This window comes from Pleuronectes platessa, chromosome 15 (genome assembly GCF_947347685.1).
Source record: "Pleuronectes platessa chromosome 15, fPlePla1.1, whole genome shotgun sequence".
Taxonomy (NCBI): Eukaryota; Metazoa; Chordata; class Actinopteri; order Pleuronectiformes; family Pleuronectidae; genus Pleuronectes; species Pleuronectes platessa.
The window spans coordinates 18977293-18995765 of record NC_070640.1 but is presented as its reverse complement, the minus strand read 5'-3'; the positions used below and the strand labels follow the sequence as shown (position 1 = coordinate 18995765).

The window sequence follows — 18473 nt, the reverse complement described above, 5'->3', positions numbered from 1 at the left end:
ACACGGATAATAAATGACATTATAGTAAAACCCAGTTACTATAAATGAGGAGCTGTAAATGTTGACAAAAGATGTACATTAATAAAAACTAGGAAAATAGTTTCATATCCGTTTATGGCATATGCTAAAATAATGCATTCGAAATGATTTGTTATTCGTATTGTTTATAATAATCTATTGAAATATTTGTGCACTGTGCATGAATGCTGCCTGTTCCATTCCTTTTTAGTTCTCAAGCTAACTCTTTCCTTCAGGTGTTATTCTCTCCATCACTGACATTTGACTGCTGCTCTTTTGTGAACTTTGTGTTGATGTTAAATGTGTGCGATGAAAAGGGAATCCACTGTTTCTTGGTTTCAGTGTGGAGGTGGTGGAAGAAGTTTTCACATCCTTTACTGGGTTGAAAGTAATAGTGCAACACTCTAAAAATACTCGGTTACAAGTGACATAGATACATATTAGATTCTTAATACTGACGTCTGTATGTGAAAAAAGCATTTGAACGTTTCACTATTCAGTCCAGTGTTGCCCAATCTGGGTCATGCCCCTCCACAGGGTCACCAGCTACATGTGAGAGGTCCTGAGAGTTCTGCAGCCTCATGGACTGAATCTTCTGTACAATTCAATGTTAAATGTGACTCTGAGCAGTGAATATACCTGTGATAACAATGCAGTGGAAGGAGAAGTGGAACATGTACAACACCAGTCACTCTCTCTGTATGTGAAACCTTGCTCACACACTTTCCCAGTGAGAACTATGAACAACATGTGTGTGTGTGTGTACAGAAATGTGTGACATGGTTATGGAGAGCACGACTTATTTCCCACGACATTAGTTCCTGTCGTGAGAAAAGGAAGAAATGTCATCTGACATCAATAACTCTGAGGGTGAGGGAATGTGGGAAACAAATCCCTCCACCTGTGTGTGTGTGTGTGTGGGGGGGGGGGATTTACACAAAACTATGGGAAAGATGGCGTCAGCTTGTGAACCAGATGGACGTTGGGGGGAAAACAAATTGACGACTTGATGAAAAGATCCAGTTTACGGTCACATATTGTTTAAACCCTCCAATCTCCTGACCCCTGCCCTGACAGTTTCTAATCCCTGCCCTCTCCGGCTAATTGAGTCCCCAGCCTCCACCGACACCAGCCACTGCTCCACCAATGAGGAAGTGATCCTAGCTCCAAAGCCGGGGCCCTTGCTGCCTCTGGTGATAGACCTTATCTGGGCCCACAGCCATTTCCCCCTCCCTGCCTGTAACCCTCGGCCGTGTGTCGACACCACCGAGCCGCCCAGAAGCTCAGACGCCTCCCAGGCCTGAAAACTCCCCCGAGGCCTGAGCGGCTCTGAACCGCCTTCTGCAGAGCACCGGCGGAGAATAGATTTAGTATAGTCACATTTTCAGGTGCTTATACTTCAGCATTTTATTGTTATGCTACTTTTTGCTTGTACTCTACCACGTTACTCAATATAACATATTCATATTATAGCATATTACATCACTAAGGTTCCAAAACCCAACAAAATGTTGAACAACCTATTGACCAGAAATGGAAAAAAATATGAAATACTCATTTTGAGGCCTTTATCACTAAATGTTAGTTATTATAAATAAAAGTATGCTTTTAAAAACAATTTCAGCACTTTCATTTATTGTTTTCAGCCTGTCTCTAACAAATAAAGTTCCTATGATTAAAATATTCTAAATAGTCACTCAAGAAAAGGCTGACACATGTTAAACTAGAAAAAAGTTCCTGTAATTTGCCCCCTGATCCAGATTCACACTAACGTTCAATGGGTTCCTCCCTGTTCCGTGACACAACCCCAGTCCAGTAGTTTTTGCGTAATCTTCTTGAAAAGCAAACCAACCAAGTAACATACAGACAGGGCTGAAAACATGAAGTCCTCGGCAGAGGTAATAATTCATAGAGGACAAGAGGAGATCAAACGTTTCGCTAAGTGAAGTAAATGACCAGGGATTTATGTTGTTTATTTTAGCTTCTTTTTCCTCCCGTTAATTGTTGAATGGCTCCTCTGATTAAAGTCACCAGCTTCACCTTGAGTGGCTCCAACAGTAAAATGCAGCTCACATGCTGATGCACCATGATTAAAACGTATCAATGTATGTATTAATGTATGTAATAAAATATTAGTCCCAGGGGTAACTTTATCTCAGAATATATAAGCTAACTTTTAATACTTAAAGTAAATTGACAATACAGATAATTATTTTGTAATGTAGCCCTTGTAGTATTTAGTTGTTGTGCTCATACTTTAAAGGAGGAGAGAACCTCTTCCAACACTGCTGAGCCCCAAAGGTCCCATGTGCACATGTCAGTGCTGTGAAAGGATGAAGCCTCCTTTGTGAAAGGAATTGAAATCCTTAACTATGACGAGGTGCTCTCAGTTCTGTCTCTGCTCTCTACTCTGCAGAGGAGAGGAAGTTTTGTCAGCCTTATGAAACACTTACACACTCACTGTGAGGGTGTGTTTGTGTGTGAAATACATCGTCCTTGATCTCTATCTCCACTTTATCCTCACACACAGATCATATGTTCTTAGAACAAACCTCGAGTCGACACCTCAGTTTCTAATCTAATACTTTCCCTTCAGTTTTAATCCCTGACATATCCAAATAAGGGCAAAACCCTAAAGTGTAGTTACAGGCGTGTGCGTGTGTGTGTTTTTGTGTGTGTGTGTGTGTGTGTGTGTGTGCGTGTGTGCGTGTGAGAGAAAATAAAATGCCAGTATGTCACTTGCTGTGTAGAGAAGAGAGCCTGGGCGGAGTTGAAAGTCTTCCTGACACATGCTTGTGGTTGTTGAAGTCTCACAGCAGCGAGCCCAGTTCTCAGTTTTGTTTTTAGTTTGCAGTATTCATGAAACAACTTCAGCTTCATCTGTGGGGAACACGAGGAGAAGTGCTAAAAGCTGCACTTAAGTGTGAAACTGTTGTGTTACCCCGTAAAAATGGACTGTTGGCGTCTCTTTTCTGGATGTGCACTGAGAGTTAAAAACCCACAAGGAGGCACAGACACTTGTGGTTTATTTCTGATTTGATCACCAACCGTCTCTAAAGACTTCACACTCTGTTCAAAAAGTCTCATTTGTGTTGGAGCGAATGAGACGTTATTTAACATTCTTTACATTTGAATAAGTGTGATAATTGTACTTTCTTGATTCTTGTTGTTCTGGATTTGTACCCTCATGGTTGAATGCACGTATTGTAAGTCGCTTTGGATAAAAGCATCAGCTAAATGAAATGTAATGTAATGTAATGATTGATTTGAATTTAGCTTTTGTGTAAAACAAATGTAAGTTGCTGCTAACTGTATAAGAGGAAGCGTGGGTCCTTGTTAAACGAAGACCTGACACATCAGTTTCAACAGTGACCGGTCGGCCTGTTAATTCAATTTGATTGGCAACATGGTTGGTGATAACGCTTCATCTTAGTAACCGAGAGCGGAGGAATGGAGTGAAAAATAAAATCATAGGACAAATAAAATGCAACAAGATGACTCATAGCTAGAGATAATATTCATAAGGCTCATTGCTACAGAGTCTCTGACCTCATTGTGGCAGCAGCAGGAAAGGAAGATGCTCAAATAAATAAGTGCATTATTTTAACATTGGTTCATAAATTTAAAGTTTAAACGTATTTGTTTTTTTGATCCTACTCATTTGTGAAGTGTATATTTCTTTAGTTATTGACACTAGCTTCACAACAGTGAAAAATAACGTGGTGCTTTTAGTCAAGTACTAAGTTATATACAATTTTCACGCGTTTATTATTTTGATTTTCTCTTGCTTTATAGTTCTACTCCACCACAGTCCAAGAACATAGTTTCATATTTTCATATAAGTTTACTAACAAACTAAAGCTTGATCCACAAAATGAATAAGATAAACGATTGTTGGTTTGATGAATTAAACTACAGTTGATATGAATAAATAAATAATGAGAGAAGCCGTTCTGGTATTTTTATCTTTGATATTTGAAGTAGTTTTTTTCTTCTGATACTTTTCTTTTTTGTTTTTTATATAACACCCCCACCTCTTCCTCCTCCCCCCATCTCTCTATCTTCTCTCTTCTATTTTTCTCTACTCACCCCAACCAGTCGAGGCAGATGGCCGCCCACATTGAGTCTGGTTCTGCTCGTGGTTTCCTCCAGTTAATGAGGGAGTTTTTTTTCTCAACAGTGTTAGCTCGCTGTGGGAACTGATGGGTTTTCTCTAAATTTCTGTCAGGTCTCAACCTGACTGTTTAAAATACCTTGAGATAATGTATGTTGTGATTTGGTGCTACACTTATAAAATGTAGTTGAATTTCAAGTAAACTTTTGAAAGCAGGACCTTAAAGTATTTTTACTGTGTTGTATTAATACTTTTGAACACTTTCTGTCTTTTAGCACGGGCCACTCTTTAATAGTTGAGTGCAATTTCTCCAAAAGGATGAAGGGACAGAGTGATAGAGAGACGTCTCCCTCTGTTGTAAGCTGCTTCTAATACAGATCCAGTTACAGTGTCAAACCACACAAAGGGCAGACTAACCTGAGGCCCTCGTGCACATCCTGCAGTGCAGCACACCCGAGAGTGCAGTGTTAGACACTTTCAAGTTGCAGTGTGATATATGAGTTTGTCAGATTATATTTGTACTGAATGATTCTCTGTTGTGGCATTTATTTTTAGTTTAAAATTGAGTATGGAGGCGTTAGGTAGAAAATAAAGATTCTGTCCTCCATTAAAAAATATGCAAAAGAAATCCTCCTGATATTTAATGAATTGTTTCTTCAGTGGCCTGTTGCACATCATTTCATCTCTTTCTCAACTGAAGTCTGTTCAGAAACATAAAGTGAGACACATGAAACCGGGACAGCTGCCCTGTTTAAGATATGACTGATACACATACCTTTCTTATACTGTTTAAACTAAATTTGCTGAATTAAAACCCCCTACAATCAGGGAATACCCATTTATTTCAGATTGACTTTTATTACCAGCGAGTGTAGGTTCCTGAGATTAAACCATCGGCTTCACTTCAATGAACCATAACCTCCGCGTGTTTTTTTAATCAGAGAGAATTCACTAACCACACCTTTGTAACAAAATATCATCCCGGGTGTAATAAAATCTCAACTAATAAGATCTAAAAAGATGACAGCGAGAGCTCACTGTGCTCACTTACAGAGATTTAAAGAGTCTTTGATGTGCATGACCCTGCTCCATCAGGTTACAGTAAAATTAGACAAAGCCTGGAGCCTCTGGGAATAATGACGTTCTCCCTAAATAGCAACACAAGACAAAAGCAGAGTGCTCCACCTGATACACACATCACAGGTTGACGAGCTATAACTTACAGGCTATTGTGCAATGAAACAGTATCTACAGAGGTAACTGGTAATGATACAAGCTTTAAGATTGAACTGGAGACAGTAGATAATAATGGGCTGATAATTCCCCCTACTGGCAGTAAAAGGTTCTGCAAACAATTCAGGTACTAGGTAGAAAGCACCGTCTTGTGGCGCAAAAAAATAAATACAGGAATGTTTCATGAAGTTTCTTCAAACCAAAAAGTCTACACTATCTATCAGTTCAGTAGTGTATTCAAAGTGCTGTAAAAAAGTATATTTTTCTTCTACTTTTGTATCCTGCATCCTTGTGTGGATGTTTTTTTTATCACTGTACATTTATTCAATAAACACCTGCAGACTGTATCAACCTTAGACATACTGGAAATTGCTGGGTAACCCATTCTCTACAGAATAACAATCTGAAGAAGATACGAGAGACGATGAAGAGTTTAGCTCCTTCATGGTTCATGTTCGTTGTTTACATCATACAGAAGCGTACAAATGAACAATGATGTGACAATATCCTATAAAACAGATCTTTATTTTTCTTAATAACTCAAAGAAATACAAAACACCCCCTTTTTCTGACATATAATCATTATGCTGACATTCCTAATCCCAACAAAAAAGAAGAATTGATGTAGTTTCTCGTCTTGGGGTTGCTGCACAACGATATCACTCGACACTTCATAAACTGGAAGCTGTTGGCTTTATGTCTTCACTGCTGTTTCTCTGGATTTGTATATCACTCCTCTGCTTTTCAACTCTCGCACCACGCCTTTAGAAAAGGAAAGAGTGAAATTAGAAAGGAACTCCAATGAAGAAAACAGCCAAAAATGTATTTTCCACATGTATGTAATGTTTCATATTGAGTCAGGACAGTTTAGATACCTGGAGGTAGTCTGCCTGTCACTGACACAGCATATACGCCTGGCTTGAAGTTTCCTGTAGGAGGGGAAATGTACACAAGCGTAAAGACTTAAATAATGATTCCAACTGACAGTGACTTGAGATCAGTAATTGATCACTGCACCTTTAAGTGGAGGAACACATCCTTACCTATCCTCTGCCATTTAGCTACCCAGCTGTCTTCTGGACTCATCATGGATACCACACTGTGAACATACACACACAGAGTCATGGTAAACGTAGAGTACACACACACTCCATGTGAACCTTTAGAGACGATCGTTGTATGTGGATGTTTACCCGTCAAACGAGGAACTTGTGCATTCATACACCATCTCTCGGTTCCCCTTCATCTGGAGGTACGACTCACAGTTGTCACAGCCGTCATACTCGAACTGGTCAATGGTCTGAGGAAGAAAAGGGGACGATGAAATGAAACGAGAAGTAAGATGTGATTCAGATATATGCAGACATGCTTGGTCTCTGTTGGTGTCCAGCTACAAAACCGCTGTTTGTTGTAACGCGAACCCACAACCCCTTCACTCCATGTTTGTGACAGCAGATAGAGAACGCTGCACAGAGAGCGGTAACATGTTAGCATCGAAGCTAGCTCCATCGATTCTTTCCAGCTGTTCATGATTTACCTTCACTAGCGAACACAGGAGACACGCTCTCAGGTGTCGCAGGTCTTTAGGAACCGTCTCCAGAGCCATTGTGTTAATTTCCAGCAGTAAAACACGCGATAAAAGCCGGTGTACCAGACCACAGATGAATGTTTTGCTGTCGCTGAAGGAAGTACGTCATCTGTGGGGTACTAGGAGAGAACCAGCCTCCAGCAAAGAGGTGTCCGCCTAGGCGCCTGTATAAAAATAATCCTGAAGCGATGAGCTTTGAGGGATTGTGTGTTTGTGTTGTTGGAAATTGTTTATTACATAATTTAAAACATCTCCATTCCACTGAAAATTACTTTTCAGTTTTACCAAAATCTGAAATGTCAAATCAAACATAAATCGTCAGTAACTGCTGAGACATTCACAAAATTGGAAAATAAAAATAAATACAAATTTCCCTGTGTACAACAATTCCTTGGTAATCCTTACTTTGAATTAATATTATTATTTTAATAACATTCCATAATGCACACATTTACAAATTAATTTGATGAGATACAGGCATATAATACACAGCACACATGACAATATGTCACAAAACACGACAGTACATCCTCCCAAACCCTCAACGACAGATATAGAATTAATAAACACATATCAAAAGAAAGACGAAAAAAGTTAAATTTGATGCAATTTTAATCCCAGTACATTTAAGGTACATTATAGTTCCACAATTCACAGATTTCTCTTGTTGTTTACATTGAACTTTGGATACTGTATTATTTACAACAGTTATTAAACACACACATAGTGCATATTCTTGTCTAAGATTTACCTCCTGCCAAAACTGTGGGTGAAGAAATATGCCCAAATCATACAGCTGTTTTTTCTTTCTCTTCTTTGTTCATTGTGATTTTAATAATTTACATATTTGATGTGTTTTTATACGACTAAGCAATGTTATCCAAAAACATTCAGAAATAGATTATGTTCAATGTTTCTGAAAAGTTCAGTTTATGTTAAATTAATTATTTGTGGTCATCTGTCACTCTTCCTGTGACTGGGTAAGAAGGAGGTGATACAGAAGAAGCAATAAGGATAATAATAATAAGAGGGTAGAAGAAGAAGATATATACAATAATACAAAATAAAAAAATGTATATTCAAATTGCCCAAAAAAGACAACAGAGTTTTTAATTAGTTAAATTATGGCTTCTTAAATCCTCATTATAGTCTACATGTTCAATTCAGTAGAACATAAAGATCATTACAGTTATTGGTAACTTCTGTGCTTTCTCCGTATTGAAGAGGTGACATGTCTACGGTGGAAAATACTTCATTCATCCAACATCCAAGCATCCATCCATCCATGCATCAATGCCTCCATCTGTCCAACCATCCATCCAATCATCCTTTCAAGTATCCCTCCATCCATCCTCACTGAGTCAGCAGCTCACTCTTGGTCAAACTACTAAAAAGCAAGCTTAAACATACGTGTAAATTGCTTTAAATGTTTTTACTTAATAGATATTTTATGGTTTAGTCCAGTGTGACATGTGAAGCGTTTGTGGCTGCAGGATTTAACACTTTCTAGCATGTCCATAAGAGATATTATGTATACATTTATTTACTCACTCAATTCAGAAAGTGAATGAAATCATCTTGGTGTTGTCAAATATTAGAAGTAGTTATATGTTTATATAAATGTATATGTTTATATTTCTATCTATCTATCTATCTATCTATCTATCTGTCTATCTGTCTGTCTGTCTGTCTGTCTGTCTGTCTGTCTGTCAGTCAGTCAGTAGGTCAGTCAGTCAGTCAGTCAGTCTATCTATCTATCTATCTATCTATCTATCTATCTATCTATCTATCTATCTATCTATCTATCTATCACTTGATCAACCGATAGCTCATAATTTCGTGTGTAATAATGTAATCACATGAAATATGTGCTTCCTATTTACTTAGCTGCGTGTGTTTGCTGCTGATATGAAACGTTATCATGTTGAATGCAAAACGCCGTCATGTAGTTAAACTGTGAAGCAGCTGTTTACAAGTCCAATGGATGCAGCCATGACAGTAGTTGACTGTGGAGAAGAAGCGTTTGGACCGCAACTGCTTCAACGGCGCCTGAAAGTCCCACAGTTCGGCAGAATCAGGAAGGAGGCTGCACCTGTGACCCAGGTACGATCATAGCTAGTTTTTTATTTTCTATTCAGCATCATTTGACGCAGAAATACAACAGAATGTGGACAGAATGTTCTCTAACGTAACTGTGCGAAATAAATCCAGATACACAGCGAGTTATTGATCAGCTAACGTTTTCGCTAGCTAATGCTAACTGAGTAGAGCTAACGTCACAAGTTAGCATTTTTACATCTTTTGTCTTTGAGTACAGCTAATAATTTGCACTATTCAACTTTTTAGTCAATAGCAATTAATATGATGAGTTTTAATTATACTTTTGGGTTAACTTAATGGGATTTCCATCTTGTTAAAATCTAGAATATATTGTATTGTTTTTTAACAGTAAACAACTCCTCCTAAATGTTTTGAAGGTGTTCCATCTGAGCTAATTTGTGCTACTTCAAAGTTAGCTGTAGGACTGGTAGTTAGTGTGTTGTGTTGGATTATACGCCAATTTAAGCTAACTGCTGACAGTTGACTTGATAAGCCCATGTTAACTAGTATCACCTCCACTTCCAGGTCTACATACTACAGCATGGATGATGGTGGACTTTCACTCGCTGATAACATCGATCCTCATTATTTCCCTGGCAAACTATGGCGTCTGGTGAACAACCCGGCCAATGAATCAATCTACTGGGACAGACTGGGCGAGGTCATCATCATTGACCAGAAGCTCTTCGAGGGGCAGACCCTGTCTCCATCCTCCCCCCCCACCAACATCAGCACCACCGGCAGCAGCAGCCGCACCATCAGCACCACTCACAACGCAGACACATTCAAAGCAACCAGCTTCTGCAGTTTTGTCCGTCAGCTGAACCTGTACGGCTTCAGGAAACCACACCAAGCTGTTATATATAGAATTCATCCTTCTGCTGTAAAAGGGCACTTTCGTCACTACTACCACAGCAAATTCAAGAGAAGCCATCCTGAACTGGTTTCCACTCTGAGGAGACTCACTGTGAACAATAAGGCCAAGCTACGAGTTGGTCAGACTGTGACATGCAGGACCTTGAATAAACGCATAGAAGATCATGGTGGCAGGAATGCAGGTGGGAAAAAAGGGAAGTGAATACAATTTTGAAGTTAAATTATTTATTAGGCTTAAGCCATAACTTTCCATTTAAACCAAGTAGGGCTGGGCAATATGACCCAAAATGTTCAAATTAGTTGATATGAATAATAATTATCATGTCACATTACATTTTAAATTTAATTTGCAACATGGTGGGCTCATGGTATCAGCTGATATTAGCCTTTCATAGACATATTGGTATCACTTTATGTTTGCCAATATACTCTGGGATGAAAAGTTTTATTTAACAGAATACACAGTGCAAAGAATATGTGCATTTTTGCTCTCGTGTTTCTCTCTTCCAGTTAACCTGTTAGAAAGCGAGTTATGAACCAGACTTTGTTACATCACTTAAATTGTACAAGATACTCCAAAATACAATAGTGTGCATCTGTATGTTGAGAAAAGGTTTTGATTATCTATGGTTTAAACTCCAATAGTAACAGGATAAACCATCCATTCAATCCATTATCTATACCACGAAACATTTTGAGTATCAGTGTATAGCAGGACCAACATATAGAGACAATGTCTCTGCAGTCACTTCCCCACCGGGCCCAATGGATCAGGAGCCAACTCCTCCCTTCAGTCCACACACTGGAACCTCAGCCCCACCACGACACCTGAGCAGGGCCCACAGTCATGATGCATCTTTACCGACTGGACAAGTATCTCCAAGCAACCGCTGCGCAGGAGTATTGTCAAGCTCCGATGCCACACACCTGCAAGAGGAGTTCATGACCTGTGCGAACCATGGAAATCCAATCGTCACCGCATATTTTAATGCTGAACCTGCAAGTTTTGTGAAGACTAGAGTTAACCTGTTAGAAAGCGTTTGTATCTGTATGTTGAGAAAACATTTTTTTGATAATCTATGCAAAAAAGTTAGAATTCAACTCCAGTTGTAACAGGCAAAACCATCCATCCATTATCTATACCACTGATACTTTTTGAGGGTCGGTGTATCGCTGGACCAACGTATAGAGACAAATCCGTTTTATTTTACACATATGGTCAATTTAAAGTCTTCAATTAACCCAACCCAATGGGCAACACCCCGGACAACATTTTAGGATTTATTTTATGATTGTAATTCTTTGTTCTTTCTCTTGAAAGTCTTTGAGTGCTATCAACTGAACCATGTGGCATCACATATGAGGGAGAATGGGCTTCTGACATGGCTACCCAGGACCCATGGTTATATCCAGGTGGGTGAATTCACTCTGTCAAATCTATGATCAATCAAGAAAGATCAGTATATTTTTTAAGTGTTTAAATCTTACACTTTAATTTCACGTTTTATGTCATGTTGAGGAGATCCAGGAGTTACAGAATTAGAAAGAACAGGGTGAAATAATGTGACATTAACTTGAACACCATTTTCCAGGCTGCTAATGAAGTGATTCAAGCTCCACCGAGTAGAGTTGTGAGCTCAGAGAAGCTGGTCCCTGTGTCAGAGGTGTCCTTCAGCACCAGTTTTACCAGCTCTGCCAGCCCCAGAACAGCCAACCCTCAAACCATCATAATAGATAAGCTGAGCAATGCTGATGGGTCTACGTACAGTGAGCACAAGGAATCTGTGACTTCGGTGACTGAACTCATGCCGGAAGATGTATGAGGTAAGCTTCAACGTTGTAGATTTCCTGAAGACATTTGGCCTCATCTTTTTCTAAAGGCAAGAAACTTTGCCAAGAAAGACTGGACGTGGTCTGCGCAGAAGTTTGCAACCTTAATATTTGATATGACATTCACCTGTAATACAGGGTGTGTACCAGGTCTGTAGAAGATCTGCACATTATTTGCGGTGCTTTCCTCTGTGTTATGGCAAGGTGACCAGTGTTGATGCAAAGGACAATGAGATCCTAGTTGTTGGAGAGGTTGGAGAGCTTCACTTTGATCTCAGTCAGTTTACGGAGCTTATTCATCCTTTAGGTAGGACAATGATTAATATTTAGGAAGTTTGTTCAGGGTAAATTTACAAGTCTTCACTGCATCAGGTTCACTGATAGTTGGTCCTGTTTCTCATTTTAGATCTCAACATGTTGGAAAGTGACAGGGAATCTTCAGGGTGTGTAATAGGGAAGTCTACACCATTACCAGACTTCCTTCCTCGCTTTTTTGTGTCAGTGTGAGGACTATCATTAAGCCATTGTACATATGTAACATTTAACATTTTTAAAGGGTGAAGCAAAAGATGACCTACATTTTTAGTCTTAATATTTTTCCAACTTCTGATGGTTTTAAAGTATTGTAATTTAAAGTATATCTATATATTTGCAGCAGGGAGCTTACTTAAAAGCCTCGCCCCATTTTAATATGCACAGTTTTAACCTGCATATTAATATATATATCGTAGATGCTGTGTTTTTAAATGTTGAATTGCTTAGTTTTAAAGGCACGACTGTTAAAGTATAGTTAATAAATGAAATATAGATTAGATCAACAGTTGGTTTGTGGTTTTATATGGGAATTTCCTAATGTCTTGTTGACAGCTGGTTACAGGAGACCTATGGTGGTTGTGTAGGTATTTGGACGCTAGAGGGAGCCACTCACTAGTTCTTGCTCCGCGCTGCTGCTCCTCCCTCCGCATTTAATGCTGCCTTCACGTGCTACTCGGAAGCTCCATTATTACATTTCTACAACTTTTGTTTTTCTTGTTGGACTTCAGTGTTGTGTGGCGCAGCCAGCAAATCGAAGTCCGTAAGGAGGAAGTTTGACTGGAGACAGAGAAGGGGAATTTCAGCTGTGAGTCTTACTTTGCATCCCCTGTCAGCAGCATATATGAACACCCAGCATCACAATCGATTCAGATGTTTCTCAGACCTTTCCAGACGCAATGCTGCTTTTATGGTCGAGTTCCTTTTTTAAAGAAGTCCCAAACTCCTACAACACATGAAGGCATCAGGACAGTGAGCAGGTAGAGGCCGTCAATGGGCTCCCAGGAGAGAAAGAGAGAAGAGAGAGAGAGGGAGAGAGAGAGGGAGCGAGAGAGAGACAGAGAGAGAGAGAGAGAGAGAGAGAGAGAGAGATTACTGCACACTGTGTCTCTCCACTTGATCAACTTGGGAATCACGAGGAGTTTGGAGAACTTCCACTTCACTTTTTCATCCAGAGTTTCGTCTCCGTTCTCACCGAAGATTGTTTTGACAAGCGACTCATTTTCTGTCCTCTGGAGGATCGTATCCAATTCTCTCTCTCTCAGCGCAGCGGAGCCGCTGCACTCGGGAATGTCCTTTTTTTCCTCCTCCTCTGTCCGTCCTGTCTTCTCCTCCTCCCGTGTTCTCTTTGTTTTTGGCAGTGATCAGGTTTAAATGGAGAGTGGATGGCTCTGCTACAGGGGTCAGCGTAGTAACTAAGATATAACTCAAGTGAGTCAACTGTCCATCTGCTACTACGATGTACTGACGGCGAGGTTTTTTTATTCTTCTAGTTCTCCATGGTTGTAAAAGTTGAATCGGACCCTCTGTCTCTCCATTGTGGGTCAACACGCCTCATGAGTTTCCGGCGGCAACCTGTAACCAAGCCTTTGAAGTTCAAGCCCCTCTGCGTTTTCTCTGGATTTATCTAGAAAATGTGGCGCCGCCGGGACGAGCTGCCTTCTGACGCCGTTTGTCAACTCGTGTCCGGTCCGCAAACGTGACCGAGCGGCACAGTGGCCGGTGCGCACTGTTTCTTTTTAATAACGCTCAGTAACACGCAGCAGTCGAGATACGGGTGAAGAACGACGCATCGCTGTCTGCCGGGACCTGCCCTCCTCCTGCGTAAAGGATACTTGTTGAAGCGTCAGGCCAACGCGTTCCACATGAGGACATTCGTTGTGCGTCTGCGGGAAACCAGTGCAAACCTCAAGCTCCGAACACAACACGACGCGTCTTCACGGTGCATGTGTGCTCGCACTGCTCCGTCACCCACATTAATGACACTGGATAAAAGTTCGCCGTTAAATCAGGGAACGGATCAGTTTAGCGGGGACGATGCGGCCGGCTCCATGTGGGCACTGAGCGACACGCACTTCTACACCCTGTACAGTTTGAATATTAACTCTGGTGCTGAATAGGAGTTTGAGTTATGACTTTGAGTTATGCTGGCAGCCCTCCAGCTGTAAACGCTTGGATCGCATCTACTTCGCAGTAGTCGCCCGGGCAGAAAAGAAGAAGAGGGACGTGTGTACATATTTGTCTTGTTTTGATCCGCGGTGCTTGCCTGCTTTGAAGTCCACCATGTGCGGCCGGGCACCGCCGCTGCAGCCGAGGCCATGACCGTCCCCCAGCGGCGCCTGGCCGGGCTCTGGCCGTGGCTGCTCATGGCGGCCCTGCAGGTGGTGCTGGGCCAGCCGGGCCTGGAGTCCGAGCGGCCGGCCCTCCGAGCGGTCATCAAGGTGACACTGCTTAAGAACGAGCCGACGGGGAAGCCCATCACCCTGGAAGGGGTGTTCGTGGGAGGAAGTGCCGGCTACGCGGATGGGAAACTAATGCAGGTAAGACGTCTCAAGGGGGAATCTACTATGTATGCTCACACACTGCTTCGCATCCTCACACTTAATTAATGTCCAAACACCTGAAAAGTCGTTTCCTGAAGGCTGTTGGTGCTTACAGGGTGGGGGTGCACACCTGTTATAGAGTTGATCATATGATTGACTTGAGTTCGTCTGTGTGGACACACAACAGAGACTCCACACAGATCAGTACATTATTACTGTTCTCTCATGGTAGAGCATTTAACAAATACTGAACTGTCGAGATATCAACTGGACTCGTCCCTACTCCCATCATTGCTGTTCGATGCCAACTGGGGAGACATAATTCAACATTAAAATCCCATTTTATTGGGGGTCTATGTAATAAACATCAATTTGACATTTAGTTTTTGCTCCCACACTGTCCCGTCTTTCAGTGTATCCATCCCTCTGTGGAGTGACTCTTGGCGCCACATGTTTCTCTGAGCAAAAAAAGGCTGTTTACAGCATCCACTGTCTGATTAGAGCTAGATGATGTTAACACCAAAATTGTTGCTCTATGCCATCAAAATACTCTAGTGACTATTGGTTACAGTACACAGTACTACCCTTTCAGCTCAGCCCTCAGCGTGTGATGACAGAATATCTAAATTCCTTGAACAATAGTGATGACACACAGCTGTTATTGAGGTTAGTTTGTTTTCAGTCTATTTTTACTTAGGGTTTGATTAAGGTTGCCAACTTTAGTAGGTGTATCTTTTCTGAGAGGACAGCTTTGTTTTGCAGGTACTATTTAAGACTTCTAATGTTCTTCCAAAAATGTTTGATACCAAGGTGTGGTCGAGGAATATTAATCAACACCGCAAATCCTGTTTAAACCCATATAAACATGTAACTGAACCAAACTTGTTTTCTTTTCCTACACCATTTTAAAAACAGCATGTCACTGCCATGTGAATGTAAAGTATGTAGTCTATTCACTGTGCATGTTTAGGATTCAGGAGTGGATTATGGGTCCTGGGGCATAAAGCCCGCTTGCGTCAATTTATTTGCTGTTTCCAAAGAAACAGGACGACAGATACGCGGCACTGTAGAATCTTGTCTCTCTTCACTCACCAGGTGTGGGAGGTTTTGTGAATGGTGAGCCAGATGCGTCAGTTTGCCGTAATTGTTAAGGATTTACATGGCTTCCCCACAGAGAAAGCCCAGTACTAGGGATGGTGAAACATTGGTGCTGTTTCCCTCTCCAGTTAAAAAAAATGCAACTTTAAAGGGCCTGTGTGGGATCCTGGAAACATGTTGTTGAGGTGAAACACTGCGCAGCTGAGATCAGAGACACTTCTGGGATTTCCAGAATTCTTTAAATTTCCCTCAGTAAACCCTAGCACAGTTTTTGTAGAGATCTGAAGGACAACATACACATTTTCTGTAAATTCACAAAAAGATATTAACCCAATTCCACCAGGCCTCAGAAGAACGCTTCAGCAATATACTGTACATACTAAGATACAGTGCATATTAAGCTGGCTTATGGTTGATGAGACTTGATCAAGATTGTAGAAGTGATATCTGCACATACTCCCCTGTAGGTGTGAAGGAAAGTGCAACAGGGCCAGCTAATACTTTCATCTATACCACAGTCAGAATGGCGACAGTCTAATCCTCCTCTGATAAGATCCCTTTTTCCCCCCTCTTTTTCTTTTTGCAGGCTAAAATGTCAGCAGAGCTGGTTTTGTCTGAAACTTTGCTTTCTTGTTTCTCTAAGTCAGACCAGTGATTGTGGTTCTGTTCAAGGTTATGAAGGTATAGTTTTGTCCAACTCTCTCTTCCCACAGTGCACAGAGGTGGTGTTGTGCTGCAGGATGCTCTTTGTGCAGGGCAGGCCTGTTCGAACAGGTCCTCATTGCCTCGGCAAGCTGCTCTGCTTTAATGTTCTTGTCTTCCAGTGGACGAGGGGGTTGAAGGCTGTAAAGGAGGTGGAGTTCCATACATACGCTGCCTCACAATGTCCCCTTTCAATTACAGATTACGATCTCTTCACTGTGATAAAACTGTCCAGCCGATTAATGCCTCATAATAACCATGAAACCAAAGCTCTAGATATCTATTGTGGGGCTGTAGTTCGTCTGGTTTCATCTACAGATTTTACTCTGGACCATGCTGAAGCATGGGAACCAGTTTTGATAAGCTACAGTTATTTGGTATTTTAGCAACTTGTTCGTCTAAATTTAATTTTGGAAGTCTAACATTTTCTAAAGGTAGAGCAGGAGCTGTTGCTCTTGCCACGAGGGATTGTTGTAATCCTTTTTGGCAATGCATGTAAGGTAAAAACTCAAAGTAGAGGGTGTAGGAAAGAGTCTCCGTCTGTGTATTCAAGCGATGAGGCTTTGCTTTGGTGCGCATTTCCCTCTGATCTATTAAAACTGTGATCTCCCTGGAAGTTTGCCCTGTCCTCTGAATGAACACGTTGATTGGAACACTGGCTGGGGTCTGGCCAGAACTATTTGGACAAATACAAGTACAAGAGAAGTGCAAAGGCTTGAAGGATAGCTTCAAACTCTAAAGGATTGTCAATTGTTTATCTTCATACAGGCATTGTACCCAATTAAAAGTCGTCATAAAGATTCCACCTGTTTCATTTAAAGAAGTTTTTTTGTCTTTTTCTTTTCTCACTCACGTCATATTTTTGTAGCTTTGTACTTTGAAATTTTGCATTGACCTTTGAGAGCTCACTTAAATACACCAGCTATAATTAAGGCAGGCCTAGCAATTGACTGAACACCAGTTAACTCTGCACTTTGCATTCTTTCATCTCCCTTTTTGGTGTCCCACAAGACACTGTGTGCCTCCCTCGACTGTCCGAGGACACTTTCTGCATGTTTCCCCCCTGGCTGGCCCTCACCACAGCCGTTTGGGATCGAGGGATTGGAGGGCGGAGGGGGGGCGCTGAGGGAGAACATCAAAGCGAGTCCAGCTCCGAACGTGAGCCGGGATGATTAAAAACCGAGACTGTTTACTCTGCACTTCCCAAATGGGCCCTCTCCTCCCCCTCCCTCTAGATTTTTTTCTACATACTTCCTATCTCCCTGGATGAGATAACATCCTGTCCAAGGCTCCTTGGGGCTCCTCGCTGCTTTACATTGCTGGGCTCACTGCTGTGCACAGTCTGTACCTGTGACTAATAGATTGTGAAGGTTTTCCTGAAGTGTGTGCAATAGCCTGCAGTTTCTTTAGTTTCGTATCAACTCCTTGTAACTGTTGTGTAAGTAAATACTGGAATATTTTGCTCATATTTCTGGTTTGCTTGGGGTTACTCAATATTCTTTGATCGTGTCCCAAAATCCATCAAGCTTTTGGAGGATTTGATATACAGTTTGAAGCAATTGGCTATGGGATAAATATCATACCATACTCGAAATTTAAGAAAAATGATTTTGCATGATTGAAAGCCTTGCATAATATTTTGATAAGCTGAAAAAAAGTATTTTCACTGTTCTCCTAATTGCTTTGTTTTTTTGGGTTTGAAACTTTGTGGGTGATCTAAAAATTGGTGCACTTATATTCTGAAACATTCAAACTGGAGTTTTGAAAGGGCTAATGTTCAGGTCAACGTGCAAATCACCTAATTATTGGCAGCGTTGTCCTGCTGATCTGAAAAGCCAAAACTGATAGTCTGGAAAAAAAGTTGGGATGTTGGAGGCAAGGGCATTTACCTTGTTTACTCGTCGCTGAAGTACAGTCGCAGCTTCATACTGGGTTATTTGGGATTTTGCAACATTATGCAATGGTTCAAAAATTTGTTTCACTCATGCAAACCTTTTTTATTAGATAAGCTTTCAAATGCTTTTCTTCGAGTTTCGGGACATAGTTTCATATGTATCTC

The 18473-nt window shown here is 41.0% G+C and overlaps 2 protein-coding genes across 7 annotated transcripts in view; one reads left to right on the top strand and one right to left on the bottom strand.

The window, feature by feature from the left end:
* Positions 1-5871: 5871 nt before the first annotated feature.
* The window catches only part of supt4h1 (SPT4 homolog, DSIF elongation factor subunit), a 115992-nt gene continuing 103390 nt past the window's right edge, over positions 5872-18473 (bottom strand). For all 3 annotated transcript variants that reach the window (XM_053441961.1, XM_053441960.1, XM_053441962.1), the window contains exons 2-6: positions 6903-7038; positions 6559-6665; positions 6409-6464; positions 6241-6294; positions 5872-6127 (exon numbers count right to left, since the gene is read on the bottom strand). In XM_053441961.1, the coding sequence (XP_053297936.1) occupies positions 6060-6127; positions 6241-6294; positions 6409-6464; positions 6559-6665; positions 6903-6971 (354 nt within the window). In that variant the 5' untranslated portion in view covers positions 6972-7038 and the 3' untranslated portion in view covers positions 5872-6059. The remainder of the gene's footprint in view (positions 6128-6240; positions 6295-6408; positions 6465-6558; positions 6666-6902; positions 7039-18473) is intronic.
* The window catches only part of LOC128457309 (E3 ubiquitin-protein ligase RNF43), a 79395-nt gene continuing 75311 nt past the window's right edge, over positions 14390-18473 (top strand). For all 4 annotated transcript variants that reach the window (XM_053441957.1, XM_053441956.1, XM_053441955.1 and 1 more), the window contains exon 1: positions 14390-14611. In XM_053441957.1, the coding sequence (XP_053297932.1) occupies positions 14390-14611 (222 nt within the window). The remainder of the gene's footprint in view (positions 14612-18473) is intronic.